This window comes from Panthera pardus, unplaced genomic scaffold (genome assembly GCF_024362965.1).
Source record: "Panthera pardus isolate Hobbes unplaced genomic scaffold, ASM2436296v1 HiC_scaffold_16, whole genome shotgun sequence".
NCBI lineage: Eukaryota > Metazoa > Chordata > Mammalia > Carnivora > Felidae > Panthera > Panthera pardus.
The window spans coordinates 68,577,491-68,600,679 of record NW_026526721.1 but is presented as its reverse complement, the minus strand read 5'-3'; the positions used below and the strand labels follow the sequence as shown (position 1 = coordinate 68,600,679).

Sequence of the window (23,189 nt, the reverse complement as noted above, 5' to 3'; positions counted from 1 at the left end):
CCAGCTACATAATTTGTGGGGCTCAGGGCAAAATAAAAAGGTGAAATGACTTGTTCAAATATTACTACAAGTTTCTGTATGACAGCAGAGTATTAAACCAACAGTGGGGCCTTCTAAGGGTGGGGCTCTGTGCATCCGCATAGGCCTGACTCCCATGCGGCCAGCCCCAGGTCAAGGCGAATGGCAGGGGGATGGCTGGAATGAAGAGGAGGTACACAGGAGTAAGAGGCGAGGCCAGTAAGCTGTAAATCTGTTCTCCGTGGCTTTGAGGTACTTTGTCTTACACACTTTATTTGGCTTACACTATTGGTAAATGTGTCACTCCCAAGGTCACAGATTAGTGAGCCCATGGGGGTGAACTGTACACAGAAGAAGCATGCAATATCCACAGTCACAGACAGAGCCCCTTCCTATGGACCAGGCCTCGTGCCAGAGCTGTAAACTATGGTTTACTTCACTGTCACAGGGGTGTTTATATAAAGGAGCAATGAAGATTTAGGCTCTAGATGCCTGGGTTTAGAGCTCACTGACTGAATCCTTGGGCAAGTTACCTAACCCCAATCAATGCCCATTTCCTCATCTGTTAAAGTAATGAGTAATGTTATAGGGTGGTGTTAAGATTGAATGAGTTCAGGGCGCCTGGGTGGCTCAGTTGGTTGAGTGTCCAGTTCTTGATTTCAGCTCAGGTCATGATCTCACAGTCGTGGGATCAAGCCCCATGTCATGCTCTGTGCTGAGGGTGAATCCTGCTTGGGATTGTCTCTCTCTCTCTCTCCCTCTGCCCCTCCCCTCCACTCATGCTTGCTCACTTTCTCTCTCTCTCTCAAATGAAAAAAAAAAGATTAAAAAATGGAATGAGTTCATCTATTTTAAGCTGTTTGCCTAGTGCCTGGCACATAGTAAATGTTTGGTTAATGTTTGCTGCCATGATGATGTTGATGGAGGAGGAGAAAGAGGAAGACGAGAAGGAGAATTGGTACAAGTGGTGACTACTGTATAGTTAAGTAGTAGGTTCTCCATCATACAGAGAAGGAAAATGTCCAAGGTCACCCACAAATGAAAATACTGTGCTCTTTCCTCAGCTTTGGTATCTCTTAACGCAAGCTTTCTGGTTTGGCCTAAGTGCCTCAGGCTTACTGGTGTAGACAGATCACCAAACCCATGTTGCTGATTCAAAGTCTACTGTTTGTCCGAGCTTGCCAAGTGTCCTGAGTGTGCTGGGCCCTCTCATTGGTGCTGACGGGTATGAAGATGAGAGGTAGAAGGGGGCAGGGACAGCGGGTGCAGTGGTGAGTGCTGTACCATGTGACCAGTCCCTGACGAGGGTGGCCACAGCACGGAGATAAAGGGAGCCGAGGAGAAGGTTCTGGGCCTTGAGGGAAAACAGAGGACAGGGAGAGGGGCCCTGCTGTGTACTGTGGAAGCTGTAAACTGAAGTAAATTCGTTCCCCTCAGCCTCACAGGCAGGTGGTGACAAGAGGCAGGTGACACCCCAGAAGTACAGTGAGCACTGAGAAGAGGCTGGGCCACAGAAGCCTGTGAGCTACACCCTCTCTCCTTTCCTCAGGTGGGAGGAGAGGCAGGCACAGGGGTATTAGGGGTACAGGGCTTTGAGGGCCCTCACCTTTGACCTCAATACTCACTTGGGGGGATCCTCCCACCCTACCTTTCCTGCCATCAGCCACTCCCATTCACCTCTTGTCCTGCTTTTATCTTCCAGGGTTAGTGGACTTTCCCCCTTCATGGGTGACAACGATAATGAAACCCTAGCCAACGTGACCTCAGCCACCTGGGATTTCGACGATGAAGCGTTCGATGAGATCTCTGATGATGCTAAAGATTTTATCAGCAATTTACTGAAGAAAGATATGAAGTAATGAGTTGAGATTTCCATCTTTACAGCTTCCCCACTCCCTGGACTGGTGTCCAGAAGCAGGCCCCTTCTCACTGAGGAGTGGAGGGCGGGCACTGCAAGAACGGGGGAGGCAAAGGGGGTCTTCCTAGGTCCCCCAGCTCCCTGGTTCCAAACACTCCACTGGTCTTTAGAAGCACAGAAACCCCACTTGAAAAGCAACACTTCATGGATGCTGCAGGGAGAGGGGCAGCTTGTGTGTGTGAATATTGACAACTTCTATTTTCTTGTGTGCTGTGGCCGGGGATGCCATGCTGAAACCTCAGCCCCTCTTCAGGGGTGACTCTGCAAGTACCCTATTGTGGACCTACTCATACCCCCAGGCTATTCTGGCTTGATGTGTTTTCCATATCTAAATTACTTAACAACTGATGGCCTGAACATGGTACCTTCTCCCGCTGGCCAGAGTGAGGCCGTGATTTCAGACCTCTGGCTCAGCTCTGTCCCAGCCTGTTCCCTTTCCCCCATTCACCACGCAGACTGTGCAGTTCCCCACCATGGGGGCTGCTGGGAGCTGCCGTTGTGGTTGGTGGAGGAACACATAAAACAGTTGCATAAGGTGCTCGGTAAGTGTCCCCATGAGAGAAGAGTGCAGCTGGGAGGCTAGAGCGGAATCCATAGGTGAGCACTCTCCCCTCGAGGGAACCTGCGGGATTACAGCAGGTAGGCTGGAGGCTGTGCCAGTGTGGGGAAAGCTGGCCTGCCTGGGGGAAGGGAGCCGCAAGCTGTCAGGTGGGAGTAACTGGCCTATTGGGTGCCTGGCCCATTGTAAACTGGTGGCCAGATGAGGCAGGGTGTGGCTCCAGCCCCGCCCCCCCCCACCCACCCACCTCCCAACCCAAGTAGCATTTGGCACCAGGGAGCAGTTCTACACTTTGCCCTAGAAGAAGGGTGGTGTTGAAATAGGTCAGACACCAGAGGATAAAAAGGGGAAGGGCTGCCCGACTCCACAGGTAGGTGACTGCATTCGCCAGGTGACTTTATTATGGTGCAGGCTCTGCCCTGTCTGCCTGGCCCACAGACCCCTGGAGGCTACCAGTTATCTTGTTCCCCTCTGGGAGAAACCCTGTTTGGGACCAAGAGCACAGTTGCTAAAATAACAGTGTTGGAAGATCTCTCAGATGGCTCTGATTTTCTCGATATGTGTCCACCTCTCAGTCCTTTGTAACTACCTCAGGCCAAACTCCTCCAGAGGCTACATCCACACTCCTTCAGTGAGGCTGTCTTAGTGTTTTGCTCTCACAGCCTTTGTTAGAAATAGACATTACTCAGGTAGAATCTGGATGTTGTGAGGACCTAGGTTCCCTTCCAGTGTGAGCAATCCTTGCTCCCAAGATGCTTTGCAGAGATGCAGACCTCCTTCCTAATAACTCTGGTCCAGGATGGTTTTTGTCCACCAAGCTTCATTCACTGAAGATTTGGTAAATGGGGCAATATGGATATATCTGTTTTCTCATCTGACCTTGAATTAATTCAGTAATGAGCTGTACTAGACCCTCTGTGCTCATAAAATGGATTCACCAAAGAACTGATTTCAAATGTCAAGATACTCGATTCCTATAAACTCTTGAACTTAGCATCTCTTTAACCAGAAATCTCCACCTTTCAGCACTTTGAAAAATATTCATCTAGTATAAAATTAATGATGTAAGTTGTAGAAAATTTGAATATAGGAAAATTAAAATAATCCATGATCCTTTTATCTAAAGATCACTACATTTTGTTATACTTAGCAAATTTACTCATACTCGTTTTTCTTTTTAAAATTTTTTTTAACGTTTATTTAAAAAAAATTTTTTTTTAATGTTTATTTATTTTTGAGACAGAGAGAGACAGAGCATGAACGGGGGAGGGGCAGAGAGAGGGAGACACAGAATCTGAAACAGGCTCCAGGCTCTGAGCTGTCAGCACAGAGCCTGACGTGGGGCTCGAACTCACGGACCACGAGATCATGACCTGAGCCGAAGTCGGCCGCTTAACTGACTGAGCCACCCAGGCACCCCTCATACTCTTTTTCCTATGTGTGTTAGCATCTGGTTCTTTGGACTTTATTAGTCCTATTATAACTAAGGTGATGGCCCTGAATTATTTCTAGATTCCCAGAGCTTTCAGAGAGATTAAATGAGTTTGAGTACAGTTTGTAAGGTTGTCATAATGCATAGATTGTATGCAGGACATACTTCTGAGTTTTAACAAGAAAAATCTGATACTCAACCACATCACAAGACATGAAAACTCAGTGATTCTCAGAGATTTAGGCTTCATGTTTTACCTTCCTTTCCACCAGATAGGAAGGCTAAAGGATTAGGCCTCTACAGCCCCTTCCCCACGTGACCAGTAGAATGACCCCACCCTAGAATATCTGCCCTCCAGCACTTAGACTTCTTTTTTTTTTTTTTTTAATTTTTTAACGTTTATTTATTATTGAGAGACAAAGCATGAGCAGGGGAGGGGCAGAGAGAGGAGGAGACACAGAATGGGAAGCAGGCTCCAGGCTCTGAGCTGTCAGCACAGAGCCTGATGCGGGGCTCTAACTCCCAAACTGTGAGATCATGACCTGAACCCAAGTCAGGCGCTTAGCTGACTGAGCCACCCAGGTGCCCGAGTATTAGACCCAAGTGCAGGTCATGAGACTCCACCTGCTTACTTGGTGGTTAGGCCTTAACACTAACCTATTCTGATCTAGTCAGTGTAACCCAGACCAAGAGAGGAAAAATGCCAGGAGCACAGTAACCCTGATCATGGTGGATGGACCGAGGACAGGTGACCTCCCATTTCTGATCTAACCAGCAGTCTCTGAGGTCCCCTCCTGTTCAGAAATCCTCTGATCTCTGCCTCCATCAGAAACCGCCTGAACTGCACCCAGTGCCTTCAGCATCCGTGGCTAATGAAAGACACCAAGAACATGGAGGCCAAGAAACTCTCAAAGGACCGGATGAAGAAGTACATGGCAAGGAGGAAATGGCAGGTAATGAGGGAGTCACTTTGGACTTGGATGTTGCCCTTTACATTTGCTTTATTCAAGCTACCCTCAATCCAACAGTGTTTACGTCTATCTTAAAATAGTCTGGGACCAAGAGTGACATTTCATGTCTTCGTGGCTAGGGATGAGCAATGTCATCTTTAAGACTTTTTGGCAACCCTGGAGAATGTGATCTCCTTAAAGGTAGTGGGATAGGCTTATATTTCTTTATAGTGAAGGAGGAGGGCATATGATCTACAAAGAGAGATACGGTCCCCACCCTTCTCCATAGGGAGATTATATGTTACTATGTGTCCTTGGGCGAGTGACAACCTTACTGTGCCTTCATTTTCCCACCTGTAAAGTGGGGAATAATAGTGGCACCAACATCACACAGCATTATTGTGGGAAATACGGGAGATAATCTTCATCTGGCTTTGAGCAATTTGCGTGGCACATAGTAAGTGATTGAAAATAACACCAGTAGCTAATATTATGGCTGGCTGGCCATATGTCAGGGAACATTCAAAGCACTTTCTATGCAGTGAGTCTTTTAATCCTAGGAGGCAGGTACTATTATTATCCCCACTTTTCAGACAAACTGAGGCAGAGAACAGTTAGGAATGTTACTGAAGATCATGTAGCTAGTAAATGGAAAAGGATTCAAACCCAGAGCCTGGTTCCAAAGTACAGTCTTAACAATGATGTAAAATTGCCTCTGATTTTTAACAGATACATGAAATTGTCATCCAAAACCATAGAGAATTTGTCATCAGCTGTTTTATTTTTATTATCACTATTAGTATTACAAAATTCCTGGGCTACTGGAGGGTACACGGTTTCGGTACTCAAGGAATGTATAGTGTAGTAGGGTACTGAAGCAAATGGACATAAAAGGACACCATGCACACCAAGAATCGTAAACGATCAGTATAGCCTACCATACCCATATATGTGAGTGTAGATGGGAGAATGGAGCCAGTCACACCAGAGGCTGGATGTGGTTGTGAGGAAATGCTGCCAGGGGCAGAACTTTGAAAGTGGTCATGGAAAATGGGCTGGAAGAAGAGAAGAGGGCATAACTGCACAGAGGAGAAAGCACAGAGGAACTCACCCTGACAGGAGCAGAGTCCTTTAGCTGGGCAGTCGGGGGAACTAGGGCATGTAAAACTTGTCTGTGTGGCAGAGAAAAAGGAGATCTCTGTTTTAGGGGCAACTGGGACGCTGGTAATTTACCATACGCGATGACTAAATCCTCAAAAAGTACAACTTCACATGGAGGGTGAGAGGAGCAGAGGCAAAGGGGCAGCTTTTGGGCATGTGGGTTTAAGGGACCACTTCCCCTGAGTGGCTCGGCCAGGACTCCCCCACGATGGGAGTCCGTTGTTGGTTAGTCCCCAGTGAAGGTTTAGGTGGACCTCCTGGCTCCCTCAAGTGCCAGGCGAGTTGGAACACCTGTGCCGCTTACCTTACCCTCTAGTGTCATTTGAATCCAGTGAAATCAGAGTAGCTGAGTTTCTAAAAAAACAAAAAGGGGTCCACAAAACCTAAGTTGGCTTTATTAATGATCCAATGGCTGACAGATCTCAAAGAAATAGTGGTACTTCTGGCATGGATAGGGTGGCTGGTGTGGGGGTGGGGCTGTCCTCAGTGCAGTGAGTCTCTTTGGGGTTTGCTTGAATGATGAACCAAAGCCAGGGGGGGCCTAAACGCAGGGGACAGGAGCAGAGAAAAGGAAATGGGAGAGGAAATAAATGAAATTTTTTAATCTAATGGGTCAGGGAACAATAAATTGTGCTGATATTTTAAATTGCTTAAATTTTTTTCTTGTTGTTAACAGTGCTATTGGCCATAAGGTTTTCTGGAAGTGAGAAGGGAAAGAAAAGGATAGAATTCAGAGGAGAAACCTTAATTTCCTATCTTTTTGTTTTTAATGTTTATTCTTTTTTGGGAGAGACAGCACGAGTAGGGGAGGGGCAGAGAGAGGGGGACAGAGGATCTGAAGCAGGCTCTGCACTGACTGTAGACAGTCTTATGCAGGGCTCAAACTCACTGTGAGATCATGACCTGAGCCAAAGTCAGATGCTCAACTGACTGAGCCACTCAGGCACCCCTGATTTCATATCTTAACATAGGTAGGAGCATTTGGAAATGGTTTTTCCACAAAAATAGTGGTTAGGTTTCACAAAATTACACACAAAAGTAGTCTATAGAATCCCACGTGGCACATGATGTCCCTGAAGTGTAATTTCACTGATAATGGTTCAGCAGCATCTGACCATCCACATTTTTTACCCCAGATATCAGGACCTTAGCACACCTGGACCAGGGGGTTCCCTCTCAGAGCAGCTGAGGTTCTGTGTGGTCGGGAGCAGAGTGCCATGGAATAAAATGGGGTAGACTGTGGTGGAGGGAGAGGGCCAGGCGAGATACGGGTGGCCCAGAGATCTCTACAGTTGCACAAGAGAAGGTTCCTTGCTATCATCCTGATGTGGTTTCCATAAAAGGCCCGGGAGGAAGGAACTAACATGAGAGCAAATCCCTACAAGTGGGGCAACATCTAGATGACTAATCATATTATTGATCTTAGAATGAAGTTATTCTGAAAGAGGGTATGTTTTTTATTTGTATGAAAAGAATTTTCAAAAGATGTGATGAGCAGTAGCACTGAGGGTGAGTTGAGCAGGATAACAGGGCTTCTGCTTGTAAAACTGGAAGCTGGGGAGGGGGGGGGATGGACTAAAAGGGTAAGGGGCATTAAGGAATCTACTCTTGAAATCATTGTTGCACTGTATGCTAACTAACTTGGATGTAAATTTAAAAATAATTAAAAAAAAAAAAAAAAAACCAACCTGGAAGCTAAGGACTAGGAAGTAGAGGCCTGTGGGCAGCCATCTTTATTTTCTGAGAACCACAAAGACTTCTGCAGTATGGACCACAGGGCCATAGAGAAGAAAGCTTTTGACTCAGGATAGCAGAGAGTACTCTTGGCCATCACATTTGGATATTATGCACTTCTCAGAGAAAACTGGAGTCTTGGAGCTGGTGATATATATGTATGGTCTAGGATGGTTGGCTGGCTCCAGGGTGACCAACTTGCTCCAGTGTGCCAAGGTCTGTCTTGGCTTTAACCCTGAAAGACTCTCATTCTGGGAAACCCCTCAGTCCTGGGCAAACCAGGCCGGTTAGTCACCCTGGCTGGCTTTTCCAGGGGAGGGAGTCTGAGTGGCATTAGGGAGGCCAGTACAGACACCGCCCGCCTGGAGCACAGGAACCCAGCCTTGGCAATGGCCTTCAGACAAGAAAAAGACTTCCTCCAAACAAGGATGGAACTTGGGGAACTGAAACTTTCTTTCTTGGTATTCTAAAAATTTCCAGAAGTCTTAATAAAGCAGCAACCAATTTTCAGCTCAGAGTCATGAAACTTAAAGACTAGAACATATAGATATATATTTCTTTTCTAGTTCTGACAATTTCCCTACTGATTTTTTTTTCATAAATTAGTTCCCAAAGATTGAATTCTGATGGAGATTATTTTTAAGATTTTCGTTACTAAGCACTTCTTACTTTTGTCCTTGTCTTAGAAATTATATGCTGTATCACTCCATCTGATGGAAAATTTCCTCCTATGTATAGCCTATTTGTTAATGTGTATATGATCCCTTCTCTGAAATATTCTCTTTTATCTGCCTTGTTCTGGTAACGTCATGTTAGTCATTTTGTTAGTGGAAGAGGAAAGACTTCCTTATTCCACACCTAAAGACAGTCCTGATCAGTCACAATCTGGGCATTTGGAATTAGGGAGCCCGTGGGCTACACAGTCACATGTATGAATCCTAGTCTTTCTGCAAAAGACTAGAGCTATAGGGAGATTTGAATCTTCTGGTCCAAGAACATGAGATGCACAGAGGGGAACTGATTTGCCCAGAGTCACACAGTAACATACCTTTGTTGAGAATGAACCCTCTCATTTGACAGACTCCTGGCCCAGGCAAACCAATCTGTGTTGGATAAAGGGAATCAAGAGCCAGAAGGGCTGGATCTGAGAGTTTGGCTGACCAGGAAATAGTCTGGTCTGACGTCAGCTCCATAGGGAGGGCTGCCATGGCTGGCACCTCCTCTTACCCATTCCTGAGGTCAGGATAAGCTCCCAGGGGAAGAGCTGGGTCTCTCCAGCTAGCACAACAAACAGGTCAGTGATGTCACCAGTAACCTCCTCTCCCAGAAGAGCAGAAAAGACTGCCAAGTGGGCTCAGTCTGCAGGTATTTTGCCTACAAGGCCACAGTGCCTGTGCACACAGTTAAGTTGGTCATTTGTCATCTCTCACCTTTTTCCCCCACCCACTGTATCACCTCCACTTGGGGCTTTCTGTGCTCTGTTCAGAGTGACCCAGCTTCACCATGGTGACAGAGGGCCATAAACATTACCACACTGCAGTGATGTATGTGTGCAAGAGGGTGGATGGCCAGAGGGCAGAGCAGGATTGAATGTCCAAAGTGCATGAAAATAGTCTGCAATAAGGATGGCATGTGACAAACAGAAAAGTGGCTGTGGTCATAGCAGATCTCCACTTAAATCACACACACACACACACACACACACACACACACACACACACACACACACCATTATGGGTCCCTAGTGCCCTGTAATCCTTTACTTTCAAAATAATCTTTTTTTCTGGAGATATACTGGTTTTCCTGATAGTCGAAAATTGTGAGGCTTTACTGAAATACTTGAGCGCATGAAGTTAGTTCAGGAGGAGATGGCTTTGCAGGGACAGTTTACAGTCCAGTAGATGAGTGCTAGCCACTGGCCTATGTACAGGCTGTTTCTTTTCTCTCTGAGCAGCCAGCCTGTGGTAACGTCTGCACTCTGGACATACAGTATCTGGGTGCCTAAAAAGATGTTTTGGGTGTAGGGGTGAGAGTTGCTTATACCTTAGTTTCTCAACTCGTCTTTCCACTGACCTTAGAAAAGGGGCAAGAAACTTCACTTGAAGGTGAGAAACATAGACACGATTGTGTATTATTGGGGATTTCCTGATCTAAATCCTGTGCTTGGTAGAATTTTCATAATACAAAGAAAATTTTCATCTCAAGTTCTGGCATCCTTTTCAGCAGAAATTCTCTCTTCTTCCAAGGTTCCTCATCTCAGAAAAGCAAAGCGCCGCTGCTTTTCATTTCTTCGGGCGCTTCTTTTTGATGGCTGGGTGTACATCAGGGAAGAGCACCCCTCCAGAACTTCACTGTGCATTCACAGACTTGTGCTGGGGCCAGCCAGAGTGTTTCTGGAAATCTCTTAAGTATCTGAATCATAAACAGAACTAATGAGACCTTGGAGATCATCTTGTCCAACCCCCTTCTTATACAGAGAAGGAAACTGGAGCCCAGAGAGGTTAAGCGACTTGCCCAAGGTCAATGGAATGCTTTTTTTTTCCCTTTGCATCAGGATCTGTGGGATCCGTAGTAACTTTCTCTGGACCAATTAAAATCCTATTGCTAGTATTGTTTTACGAGAAACAGCCCCACTGGGCCTCGTCAGCAATAAGTCTTTGGAGCTGTCTCAGCCTGCAGTTGCTTTATATAAACTATCCCTTTTATGGGAGTTGAAGCACAGTATGAAAAGGGTTTTTGTCTCATGTTGACCTTGTTTAGTCACATTAACGCACACATTGGTTCCAGGCCCCATTCCATTCTCCGAACATCTTCTGACACGCTGATAGTGCTGAGCAGAGCAAGGTTGGGCTCACTCCTCTGGCAGAACTTCGGCACTGGGGAGGTCCTCATTTCAAGGACAGCTGCACCTCTGGGGCTAGGCTCTTTTCCCCGAGCCCCACTGCCCAACGGGAACCAGGGACACCGCCTGAGTCCAACGCCAGTGTCTATTTTCCAGAAAACGGGCAATGCTGTGAGAGCCATTGGAAGACTGTCCTCTATGGCAATGATCTCAGGGCTCAGTGGCAGGAAATCCTCAACAGGATCACCAACCAGCCCGCTCAATGCAGAAAAATTAGAATCTGAAGGTAAGGAGCTCCAGGAAGATTTGCTCTAGTTGGCAAGAAAGGAAGGGTTGAGGGATGGAGGGACATTTTGAGGTTTTAAGGGGGGTTTGGGTTTTTTTGATAATATAAACTATAAGGATAAAATTCAGAACTACTTTTAGGTTGCCCTAAAATTACTAAGTCTGCTAGTTATTCTTTAATTGTTCAACGTTAAGTTTAGCTACTTTCAGAGGGAAAGTTATTGTCTCATAGGACCAGGTGACCTCCGATGTTCTTTTCCCTATATTTTACATAAGAATTAGTGAAGACTTCATTAAAAGCTTCCTTTCTTCTCATTAGAAAAGTGAGATTTGTATACTGATAGGTAAACGTAAAAATCACATATAGTAGTATCTTTTTAAAAAATATCCTTCCATGTTCTTACTGCCTTTGTGTTTTTCTTTTTTTTTAAAAAATGACCTTTAGTCCATATTCCTTTGGCACTTGTCACGATGCTGAAACATGCCGTTTGAATGGGGTAGACTGCGCGTGACAGGGCTCCTCCTGGAGACCAGTAGGGCCAGTTAGCTGTTTGCACACCGCCTTTGAAATGCTGCCCCGACCATCTCCTCAGTGAAGGCTCTGGCCTCTTCCAAGCTCCAGGTGCATGCAGGGTCTGGCCTTTACCTTCTTGAGGCACCTCATTTGGCCAAAGACACCCCCCTAACTCCCGCTGCCTGGTGTTTTTGGCATCCAAAGGTGAGAAGCTAGGTCTAGATCCCTCTTGTGCATAAAAGCAGGGTAATTGGCGAGGCTGCTTGCTGGGCTGCTCTGATGCAGCTGGGGGCAGAGTCTGCAACACGTGGGCCTGGTCCCTCCTGATCCGCACTCCCCAGATGACCCAGAAATAGCCTGAAGGGAAGGGAGAGTATATAGGAGCCCCTCCAAGTCACAGCTTTTCCCTGGACCAATCCCAGATCCTCATCCGTAGTCATACATTGTGAAGGCAGGGTGAGTGTGGAGAGCAGAACTACTGGTAAATCAAAGGCATGTCTAGGACCCCCTTTCCAAGGAGCAGGTGAAGGGCCTGCTGCTCTAGGAGGGAGGGCAAAGCAGGGACAGAGATTGGGACAGCTGGTGTGGTTTGTCCTTCTTCGATCCCTTCCACTGAATCCTGAGACAGCATGGAATGCAGCCAAAAATCCTTTTTAAAGATTATTTCCTTTTTCAGTGTGTCAGCATAAAGGAAGGAGGGAGTTCAAACATTTCCAAAGTTTTGTCACAGTTCTCTCTTCTGCCAAAACCATGTGGCGGCAGGCCAACCTGTCCCCAGGAGAAAGGTGTACTTGACTCAATCCCCTAAGCCACATTATTTGCTGAATTACAGCAACTTAAAAAAAAAAAAATCAACTTTTTTAAACCAGGGAAGAGAACAGGAAATGAAGAACTGACCGTGTTTCCTTCCCTGTCTCCTAGAAGATGTGTCCCAAGCTTTCCTTGAGGCTGTTGCTGAGGAAAAGCCCCATGTAAAACCCTATTTCTCTAAGACCATCCGTGATTTAGAAGTTGTGGAGGGAAGCGCTGCTAGATTTGACTGCAAGATTGAAGGTAAGTTGTAGCGGTTCTTCCCTTGACTTTGACCACACAAAAGTGTGGCGTGGTGGGCGGGTGGGCCCTGCTGTGTGCCCCAGGCAGAATGTCAGTTCTGGGCAGCCAGGACGCAAGCGAAGATAACTTAGTCAGGAGGAGTTGGCCCACTGCCCCCACTCCGCCTCCTGAAGGTTGGTGCCGTTCAGTGACTCACCTAGGGCGCCTCTGATATTCTACGTATTCATATCAACCACTGATGTGAGTGGCTCATCACAGACCTATTTGGCTATGGAAGAGGCTTAATGAAATGAGCTTTGCAGGCTTCTGGGAAGCCTGTGAACTGCCCACAAGAAGCTTCAAAGGAAGGCTGGCATGAAGAGGATGTGGAGTCGGAGGCCCTTCTGCTCAGCTGTGGGCTGTGTGAACTTGGGTGGTGATTTAACTCTTCTGAGCCTCTGGCCCTTACCTGATGATGTCTAATGCCTGAGTCATTCTGGGGATGCTGGGAGAGGACACAGGTGAAAGGGGGAAACCTTTTACATCTGTTCAAGGTGTCATGGAGTCCAGGAAAAAGGTGTGGGATTGGCAAGTGCAGAGACTGAGCATGCAATGTGACTTCATTCACATTCAATGTGAGGGAAGCTGGGATCCAGACGCCTATGCCATCTTCCCCATGCTGCTCCGCCTGCCAAGAATAATGTGGCAGCAGAATTGAGTTGCCAGTGCTCAAGAGAACTTAAGGGATCTTAGCATAGCACCTGAGAAATTAGCAATGTTGGTGACACAAAGCATTTCAGTTTCCACAGACTGCAACATTCTAGAAAGATAAGGGCAAAAAAAGACAGGTTCTTTGCTTCCAGTTTGTGACTACTGCATGCCAACTCAAGTGGAGGGTTATCTCCCATTTGAGTCTGACCAAATAAAGCACAGAAGTTCATTAAGCAACTTTACTAAGGCTGCATAGCACAGGACAGCAGTCAGAACAAATCGTGCCTCCTACAGTTTAAAATTCTCCAGCAGTATGACTAGATAATGCCTTTTGGGTAAAGCAATCCAAAGTGAAGAATGGAAACAGTTTATTTCCTGCATCATTATATTCTCAAACTGCCTTGTAAATGCAGTGCCTATCATAATCTTTCTCTGTTCTCATTCAATTAAAAAAAAAAAAAGGTGGATGTGTTGCCTTTGCTAGTGTGGAAGTGTGCAGATTGGGGGGCGCTGCGAGAAGCTCCGAATTCTCTCCATCACCACACTGTTTTTGGTCTTCTGAAGTTCTTTTTCCTTTTTTTCCTTTTTAAACATTATTACAACATAATGATTATCATCTTTGTACTTTTCTGTCTGGGATTATTCCTTCATATTTGCATAACTTCCACTGGAACACTGAGAAGGAATTAAAGCATATGGAGGCAGTTTTGATAAAAACAAAATTCTACTTGAAAAGAATGTTAGAATTCTTAAATTCTTTTTTTTTTTTTTAAGTTTACTTAGAGAGAGAGAGTGAGCAGGGGAGGGGCAGAGAGAGAGAGGGAGAGAGAAAATCCCAAGCAGGCTCCGTGCTTTCAGCTTGGAGCCCGATGCGGGGCTCGAAATTATGTACCACAAGATCATGACCTGAGTCTAAACCAAGAGTCAGACGCTTAACCGACTCAGCCACCCAAGCGCCCCTAGAATTCTTAAGTTCTTATGTGTAATTTTTTTCCTATAAAAATATTTCTCCCAAATTTAAGAACAACTCAGATTGTATAAATATATATATGTGTGTGTGTGTGTGTGTGTGTGTGTGTGTGTGTGTATTTTAAGTTTATTTATTTTGAGAGAGAGAGAGCACAGAGGAGGGGTAGAGAGAGAGAGAGGGAGAAAGAGAATATCAAGCAGGCTTCTCACTGTCAGCACAGAGCTGGACATGGGGCTCAGTCTCATGAACCATGAGATCATGACCTGAGCTGAATGAAATCAAGAGTTGAATGCTTAACTGACTGAGCCATCCAGGCGCCCCTGTATATTTGTAAAGACCTATATGTGTGTGTGTATATATATCATATATAATACATACATATGATGTGTGTATGTGTGTGTATATATATATATATATATATATATAATATTTTTTAAATGCTGAACTTTGCATAAACATGACTAATATATAAAATGAGGCTAACCCATGTGGCCAATTTCCAGTTATCCATAAGTAGTTTATCTGTCTTTGGATCAGACTAAAACAAATAATGGCTTTTCTTTTAAGCAATATTATCAGCTCCTCTAATTTATTATAGAGCTGTTATTAGCTTTGAGTTATAATTCACATACCATAAAATTTACCTATTTTATGTATACAGTTAAATTATCTTCTGTTAGATTTACAGAATTATGCAATCACACAACCAATTTTAGAATATTTCCATCATCTCCAAAGATCTCTCGTGCCTATTTGCTTTTTTTTTTATTTAAAAAATGTTTTTTAATATTTATTTATTTTTTAGAGAGGGAGAGGGAGCATGCCCAAACTAGCAGGGGAGGGGCAGAGAGGGAGGGAGGCAGAGAATCCGAAGCAGGCTCTGCCCTATCAGCACAAAGCCCAAACTCATGAACCATGAGATCACGACCTAAGCCAAAGGTCGTGCTCAACCAACTGAGCCAGCCAGGCACCCCGAACTTAAACACATTTAAATAAAAAATAAGAGAACAGGGGCGCCTGGATGGCTCAGTCAGTTTAGTGTCTGCCTTCAGCTCCAGTCATGATCTCATGGTTTGTGAGTTTGAGCCTCTCTGCTGTCAGCACAGAGCCTACTTCAGATCCTGTCTCCCTCTCTCTCTGCCCCTCCTCCACTCGTGCTTTCTCGCCTTCTCTCTCAAAAATAACTAAACATTAAAAAAATTTATTTAACTATTATACAAGAAATTTTCTTTTCGTCCAAGGACCTATTTATTTAGCTCTAGGAGTGCAGTTGGAGTCAAGGCTGTGTTCCAGGTAGTACTCTAGATCTGTATAAAGGTGGGAGGCAGTACAAGCCCCACGTGGATGGTAAGTGACATGACTATATGACACCTTTTTTTGCGGGGTTTTGGATATCAGTATTTACAATATATGCCCATATCCAAATGTAAATCTCAAAACAAATGTAAAAGCCAACATCATGATACTTTCCCTGTACCCCGTTAATCAATAGAGATTGCTTACGAATTGCTTGCACGAATTGATAAGAAACTTGTGTTCCCTCCCTGTGCTGCAGGATACCCAGACCCTGAAGTTGTCTGGTTCAAAGATGACCAGTCAATCCGGGAGTCCCGCCACTTCCAGATAGACTACGACGAGGATGGGAACTGCTCTTTAATCATTAGTGATGTTTGCGGGGATGATGATGCCAAGTATACCTGCAAGGCTGTCAACAGTCTCGGAGAAGCCACCTGCACAGCAGAGCTCATTGTGGAAACCATGGAGGAAGGGGAAGGGGAAGGAGAAGAGGAAGAAGAGGAAGAGTGAAAGCCAGAGAGAAGCAGTTTCTAAGTCGTCTTACAAAGACTATTTCTCTAAAGCTCAAAAAATCCAAGATAGTAAAAGCACCTAGTGTGATAGATTATTTAGTTAGGTCTTTTGGGGGTTGATTGTTCAGCAACAGCAGTTGACACCTAGCAGCAGTTATTGATGGGCATTAATTTGAATTAGCTGGCACCTTAAGATACTACCAGTAACTTGCCTGATCAGTTGATTTTAAAGAGAAAGTAACCAAAAGAAATCTTTATCTGGGTAAGGTCATAAATTCCCTAACTGAAAGCACTCATGAAAAATAAGGCCCTGTGGTCACAGCCCAGAAGGTCCCTGGAAACAGAGATCTCTCTCTCCCAGCTCCTAACTGCAGAGAACCGAGTCTCCTCCAGCCCTGCAGCACGCCATTCTGAGAGCAGTTGAGCCATTGGAACATATGAGGCACATTTTATTCCAAAGTATACTGTACACATTCAAACTTCATTTCTCTCCCCTGATATATCTACCCGTTTTTCTGGATCTGAATTTGCCATGAGTTTAAGCACTAAGGACATTATGCTTCTTAGATTCTGAAGACAGGTCCCCTGCTCATGGGTGGCTGGCTTCTTTGGGAGAATAGAATCTCTTTTCTTCCAAAATCAGTAGGAAATCTAAACTTATCCCCTCTTTGCAGATGTCTAGCAGCTTCAGACATTTTTGTAAGAACCTGTGAAAAAAAAAATCCTTGCTAATGTGCTTTTCTTCTGAAACCAGGATTCGTATTTGTGCTGTTATAGAAGATCAGCTCTGCATGTGTGGTAAAGATTTCTGTGTTTGAATGTATGAAAAACCAGTTTCCTAAAAAGTTAGTCTTAATTATTTATTGGCTGCTGTGAAACAGATTTCAACTGATGAAGGGCTGTAGAACTGCACATACTTTGGAATCTCCTTCAGGGTAGTCTGAGTTTAACACGCCTTCAATTCTAAACACTCTCCAGAGGACTCTACCTACCTTATGGGTTCCACGATGTTTTCTTCTTGAATGTGCATCAGTCATGCCTTGCCCCCCAGCCTTCAAATGTATTCTTAGACCTGATAAATGCACTCAGACTTGCATCTTTAGAAATTTTTCTTTCACTACATTGGCACTTAAATTTTTCTTTATAAACTTTTTGAAGGTCATAAACAAAGACTATAAACTAATATGCCTAATACATTTCCTCTGAGTGTGTGTGTGTAACATTCCAAATACTTTTTTCTTTTCCACTGTTTGTAAAGTGCAGCAATTTAATATTTGAGGGGACTTTTTAATAGTTCCTCAAGAACCAATTTGAAACGACTTCAGTGCAACCCTACACAGGATCAACTTCAGAACTTTGATAGTAGTCTTATGTTACCTTCCATTCTATTTTTATCTGCTTTTTGCTGCTAGTTTCAAATTTGCCAGTATTTTTTCTTTTTGCTTTTTTAGCAGTTACAATTTTTTCATAATAGCCACAGTATTGCCACGGTTTATAATAAAGGGTTTTAAAATTTGATTTAGAGCTTTTGAAGCTTTTCTTCACTTAACTGTGTTTAGAAGACTATAACCTTTGTGTGCATGTATGTTGTGTGTGTGTGTGCATGTGTGGTGTGTTTGTTACAGATTTTTAATGTCTTGAAATTGTGTTATGTTCTCGCAGTTTATTATGCCATCAGAATGGTAAATGAGAACACTACAACTGTAGTTAGCTCACAATTTTTAAATAAAGGATACCACAGTGCATGCTGTTTGTTCAGTCTCTGCAGCCTCCTCTTTCTTGCCATGTCACCAGCTGTAGACTACCCTGATGGATCCTGGAAACAAACAAATGTTGTGCTGCATGAATGGCTTAGATGGTTGTGATTCACTAAGGAACAGGATGACTGACGTAGTTCTTGTTGCTAATAGGCAGCTTGATTTGCACATGTTCAAAATTTCTCTTGAGTGTCATTTGGTTCAATTACATTCTACAGGTATTTAATATCTATAGGATCCTCATAATGCTAGAACCTATATGACATTTTTGGCATGTGACAAAATCATTATCATCATTAATATTATTTACCAGGGCTTGGTTTGCATTTGTAACGTTGGTGCAGTTTCTTACTGGCAACCAAGTTCCATCTTTCCGTGTCTTGACATTGAAACATTTGTTAGGAGGAAATTCCTGATAATGCTCCTGCTTTATAGGAAATCTGTTAACAGATGGTGAGCCTCTTATGTCTTGAGTGTTCAAACAATATTATAGATACTCTAGAAACAATCAAGACATGCTAATAAATATTGGACTAGATCATTCTATGATTCTATGGTATAGTCTGGAAGGAAACAATCCATTGGTCAGTTAATATTTAATTTTTTTCATTTTTTAAAGGCATTTACAATCCACAAATGTTCCTAGTGAGGAAATTACTAGTTTTAAAGACAAGGATTTTTTATTCCTTGCTAGGGAAAAATGTACCATACGTGTTCTGCACCAGGAAAAATAAATACATTTTCTCCCATTCCATTTTCATCCCAAACATATAAAAATCCATTGGTTGCTGCTTACATTGCAGAACTTCATATTAAATGATATTTCTGTGTGTAATTAAAAAGACATGCTATTGGGGCGCCTGGGTGGCTTGGTCGGTTAAGCGTCTGACTTCGGCTCAGGTCATGATCTCACGGTCCGTGAGTTCGAGCCCCGCGTCGGGCTCTGTGCTGACAGCTCAGAGCCTGGAGCCTGTTTCAGATTCTGTGTCTCCCTCTCTCTCTGCCCCTCCCCTGTTCATGCTCTGTCTCTCTCTGTCTCAAAAATAAATAAATGTTTAAAAAAATTTAAAAAAAAGACATGCTATTGTCAGCTCTAACTTTATATAGTCTTTTTTTCTTTTTTAAAGCCATTTTCTTTTTTAAATTTTTTAAGTTATTTTTGAGAGAGAGAGAGAGAGAGAGAGACAGAGCATGAGTGAGGGAGGGGCACAGAGAGAGGGAGACACAGAATCCAAAGCAGGCTCCAGGCTCTGAGCTGTCAGCACAGAGCCCAATGCAGTGCTCGAACTCATGAACCTGAAGATCGTGACCTGAGCCGAAGTCGGACGCTTAACCAACTGAGCCATCCAGGTGTCCTGAGTCTTTTTTTCTTTTTAATCAAAGTGTTTGAGTTTTTTACTTTTCACATTTTACCTGCTTTTAATAAATCTATGCTAATGAGTATCAAGGAGATAAAGGATAATTCTAAAGAAATTCAATTCTCCCACTTTTTAAGAAAACACAAGGTAATACTACTTTCTTTACCCCTTAGGAACTCCTCCGTATTTTGAAAGGGAGGCTAATATCTGTGCCAGTCACTACTGAGGCTCTTTGCCCCCTGGCACAGCTTTGCTGGCTCCCTGGCTAGATGGGGCTGTGACTAGTCCTGGTCAGTAAGCTGTGAGTAGAAAGTGATGTGCGTCCCTTCTGAGCCAGAGGATTTAAGTACTAGTGCAAGACTCTCCATGATGACTGGCAACATGTGAGATGGTGACTACTTTATCTGCCTGGGTCCCCAGCCAACCCCAAATGGGCATATAACACAAGTAAGAAATAAATCTTTGTTCTTATAAATCACGATTTTAGGGTTCTTTGTGGCTGCAACATAACAGACTATCCTGTTACAAGGTCATCACTGTATTCTAGATCTGTTCTAATAAGGTAGCCATGAGTCACAAGTGACTAAACAACTTAAAACTCAATTCCTCTGTTGCACTAGCCACATTTGAAGTACTAAATAGTCGGTGCATCTGGGTGGCTCAGTCAGTTAAGCGTCCGATATCAGCTCAGGTCATGATCTCATAGCTCGTGAGTTGGAGCCCCACGTCGGGCTCTGTGCTGACAGCTCAGAGCCTGGAGCCTGCTTCAGATTCTGTGTCTCCCTCTCTCTCTCTGCCCCTCCCCTGCTTGCTCTCTCTCTCTCAATAAATAAGCATTAAAAATGTTTAAAAAAATAAAGTACTCAATAATCAGGTATGACTAGTGGCTACCTTATTGGACAGCACAGATTAAAACTTTCCGTAAAGTTCCATCAGCACTGTTCTAGATGAATTAGGAATAAACAAGAACTCCAAATTTTACCCTAACCGTGCATATTACTTTTCAAATTACTGTGAAATGAAAACTTAAATGTTTGTATGAAATCAGTCTGGAGAGCATGGTCCATAGTTTCACCAATTATATTGAATAATCGACTTTATACCTAGGTTATAGTTTTTGATTCACAGGTTATAGTTTTTGATTCACTGCTTATATTCATATATATTTTTTTACTTTTTAAAACATTTTAAAAGTACCAATTCTGTGTTTCTCACCACAAAATCTAAATAGACCTGTAATTCACAAGCAATTACGAGACTACTTGGGATACCGAACAACCAGCTAGGACAAAAATCTCCAGTGTTTTTGGAACATGGAGCTACTTGAGATAGGGGAGCTTGCAATGGGGACATATGAGATAGATGCACAGGAGAGACAGGGTCACTAACACAGGATTTCCTTGACAGTGGACCAAAAGGAAGGTGGGAGGGGCCATTGCAACAGCTGCAATCATTTAACTTCAGTGGCTTCGTTCATTGATATTGGAAATATCCAGGAGATCTGCAGTGTTTGGAGACATCAAATTTCTAACTGCTGCTTCCTTGAAATTTCAGCCCACAGGCCCCACTGTGTTCCAAAGGCTAACATTCTGCAGCAAGGGCTCCACGTCAGAGACCATAGCCCCAGTGGCGACCACATGGAAATGTATGATAAATCTTCACAAGACATTATCGGACTCTCTGAGACTAGATTTCTTCTAGATGGAGATAACTAAGGAGAAGGAAATTATAAAGTAACCTGTCAATTTGGTCATTCACACTTATTAGCTTCTTTTGGGCAGACAGAAGTAGCCTCCAATAGTTAAGAGATAAGTTGAGCTACAGGGCTCCTCCACCATCTTATCTCAGATGGTGTGTTAAAGTGAAAGATGGCCTCGGTCCAAATATGTCATTTATTAGCAAGTAGTCCTACAACCTATTCTGCAAGGTCTGTGAAGTCGCAGATCTCTCTCCAGAAAGTACCTGACCTGTTCACTGAAGACAGATGCTGCAGGATACTAGGGTAGGATTTACCTAATCTGGTTAATCAGCCAAGTGAAGTCAGTTCCAGCTGGACTTCTTATTGGAGCTGTATCTCGTGCCTCAGTTTCTTCATCTATAAAATGAGAGTAATAGCTCTTCTCTAGTAGTTGTTACAAAAATTAAATGAGGGGCGCCTAGGTGACTCAGTCGGTTAAGCATCCAACTCCTGACTTTGGCTCAGGTCATGATCTCACAGTTCGTGAGTTCGAGCCCCACATTGGGCTCTGTGCTGACAGTGCAGAGCCTGCTTGGGATTCTCTCTCTCTCTCCCTGCCCTTACCCTCCTCGCTCTCACTCTCTCTCAAAATAAATGTTTTAAAAAAATTTTTTTTTAATTAAATGAACTTATGCACATTACCTGATCCTGATGGTAAGCACCTATTTTTTCTGGCACTCAGAGATGCTAAGATGTGTCAGAAACATGCTCTACCCTCAAGAAATTGTACTCCTGCAGAAACAAAATACGTATGTGAAAAAGTTATATACTAATGAAAGATGAAAAGAACTATCTAAATTCACCTACCTCCCACAAAAAGGACCTTTGAATCCAAAAGTGCCCATGCAATTGTACAAAAAATAATTGCTGTGAGTTTAGGAAATGCTACAACTGCCCTTTTGTTCTAAGGGGAAAGTTTTAACTCCCAGTTGCTACTCTCCTCTTCATAGTCAAAAGAGAAAAACTCATCTACCTTATGAGTCTTATTTCACAATTAAGAGGAAATTTCTCAGAGTTACTTCACTTGAATACCTTTATCCCAAAGAGTTCCCTAATTTTTTTCTTTATCTTTGATCTATCTGCCATTTAAATAACACCAACTCCCATGAAAAAAACTGTAAACGTCAATAGCTCTATACAGGCAGGACGGGGAGGGTGGGAAGCATGTGGCAAAATAACTACGGTCTGATTTGCTAAATGAGGAGTATGTTATGGAGATAAACATAGATTGATAATTACTAAAAAAAATCTTAAGGTCACCTTTTTTTTTTTTTTTTTTTTTTGATATAACAAGCATTAACTTTGGGTGGTACCTTCCAGTTTATAGAGTGCTCCTCTATAAAAATCAATAGCTCCTTTCATTTTTTTAAGTCATTTAATCTTTTTGTTATCATGATAACTGTCCCTTTTAATCCCCATCCCCTACTTCCCCTATCCTCCCACCCACATATCCTGTGGTAACTATCAGTTTTTTCTCTCTGGTTAAAAGTCTATTTCTTAGAGGGCCTGGCTGTCTCATTTGGTACAGCATGTGACTTGATCTCAAGGTCATGAGTTCAAGCCCCATACTGGGCATGGGGCCTACTTAAAAAAAAGATTTAGGGGCGCCTGGGTAGTTCAGTCGGTAAGCATCCGACTTTGACTCAGGTCATGGTTTGTGAGTTCAAGCCCTGCATGAGGCTCTCTGCTGTAAGCACAGAGCTGCTTCAGATCCTCTGTCTCCCTCTCTGCCCCTCCCTTGGTCACTCTTTCTCTCTAAAAAAATAAATAAATCAACGTTTTGGTTTTTTTTAATTTTTAAAAATTGGTTAAGAGTCTGTTTCTTGGTTTCTCTCTTTCCTTTGCTCATTGGTTTTGTTTCTTAAATTTTACATATGAGTGACATCATATGGTATTGGTCTTTCTTTGACTTATTTTGCTTAGCATGATACTCTCCAGCTCTCTCCATGTTATTGCAAATGGCAAGATTTCATTATTTTTTTATGGGTGAGTTATATTCCATTTTGTGTGTGTGTGTGTGTGTGTGTGTGTGACATCTTCTTTATCCACTCATCTATTAATGGGCTCTTGGGTTGCTTCCATAGTTTGGCCGTTGTAAATAATGCTACAATAAACAGAGGTGCATATATCCCTTTGAATTAGTGTTTTTTGTATTTTATGGGTCAATACCCAGTAGTGCAATTTCTAGATTGTAGGGTATTCTATTTTTAACTTTTTGAGGAACTCTACACTGTTTTTTCCACAATGGCTGCACCAATTTGTATTCTCACCAACAGTGCAAGAGAGTTCATTTTTCTCCACATCCTTGCTAATACTTCCTTCAAGGAAGGATACTATATAATAATGAAGGGGACAACCCAACAAGAGGATATAACAATTGTAAATATTTATGCACCCAAAAT

The 23,189-nt window shown here is 43.3% G+C and overlaps 1 protein-coding gene across 7 annotated transcripts in view; it reads left to right on the top strand.

Annotated features, from left to right (window-relative positions):
• Positions 1–17,677, top strand: part of MYLK (myosin light chain kinase) — a 278,784-nt gene extending 261,107 nt beyond the window's left edge. For 5 of the 7 annotated variants that reach the window (XM_019448606.2, XM_053903446.1, XM_019448603.2 and 2 more), the window contains 5 exons: positions 1,721–1,873; positions 4,757–4,880; positions 10,771–10,900; positions 12,335–12,466; positions 15,682–17,677. In XM_019448606.2, the coding sequence (XP_019304151.2) occupies positions 1,721–1,873; positions 4,757–4,880; positions 10,771–10,900; positions 12,335–12,466; positions 15,682–15,932 (790 nt within the window). In that variant the 3' untranslated portion in view covers positions 15,933–17,677. Of the gene's footprint in view, positions 1–1,720; positions 1,874–4,756; positions 4,881–10,426; positions 10,617–10,770; positions 10,901–12,334; positions 12,467–15,681 lie in introns of those variants that run through there. The other 2 variants (XM_019448604.2, XM_019448610.2) reach the window with 2 other exon arrangements.
• The last annotated feature ends 5,512 nt before the right edge of the window (positions 17,678–23,189 follow it).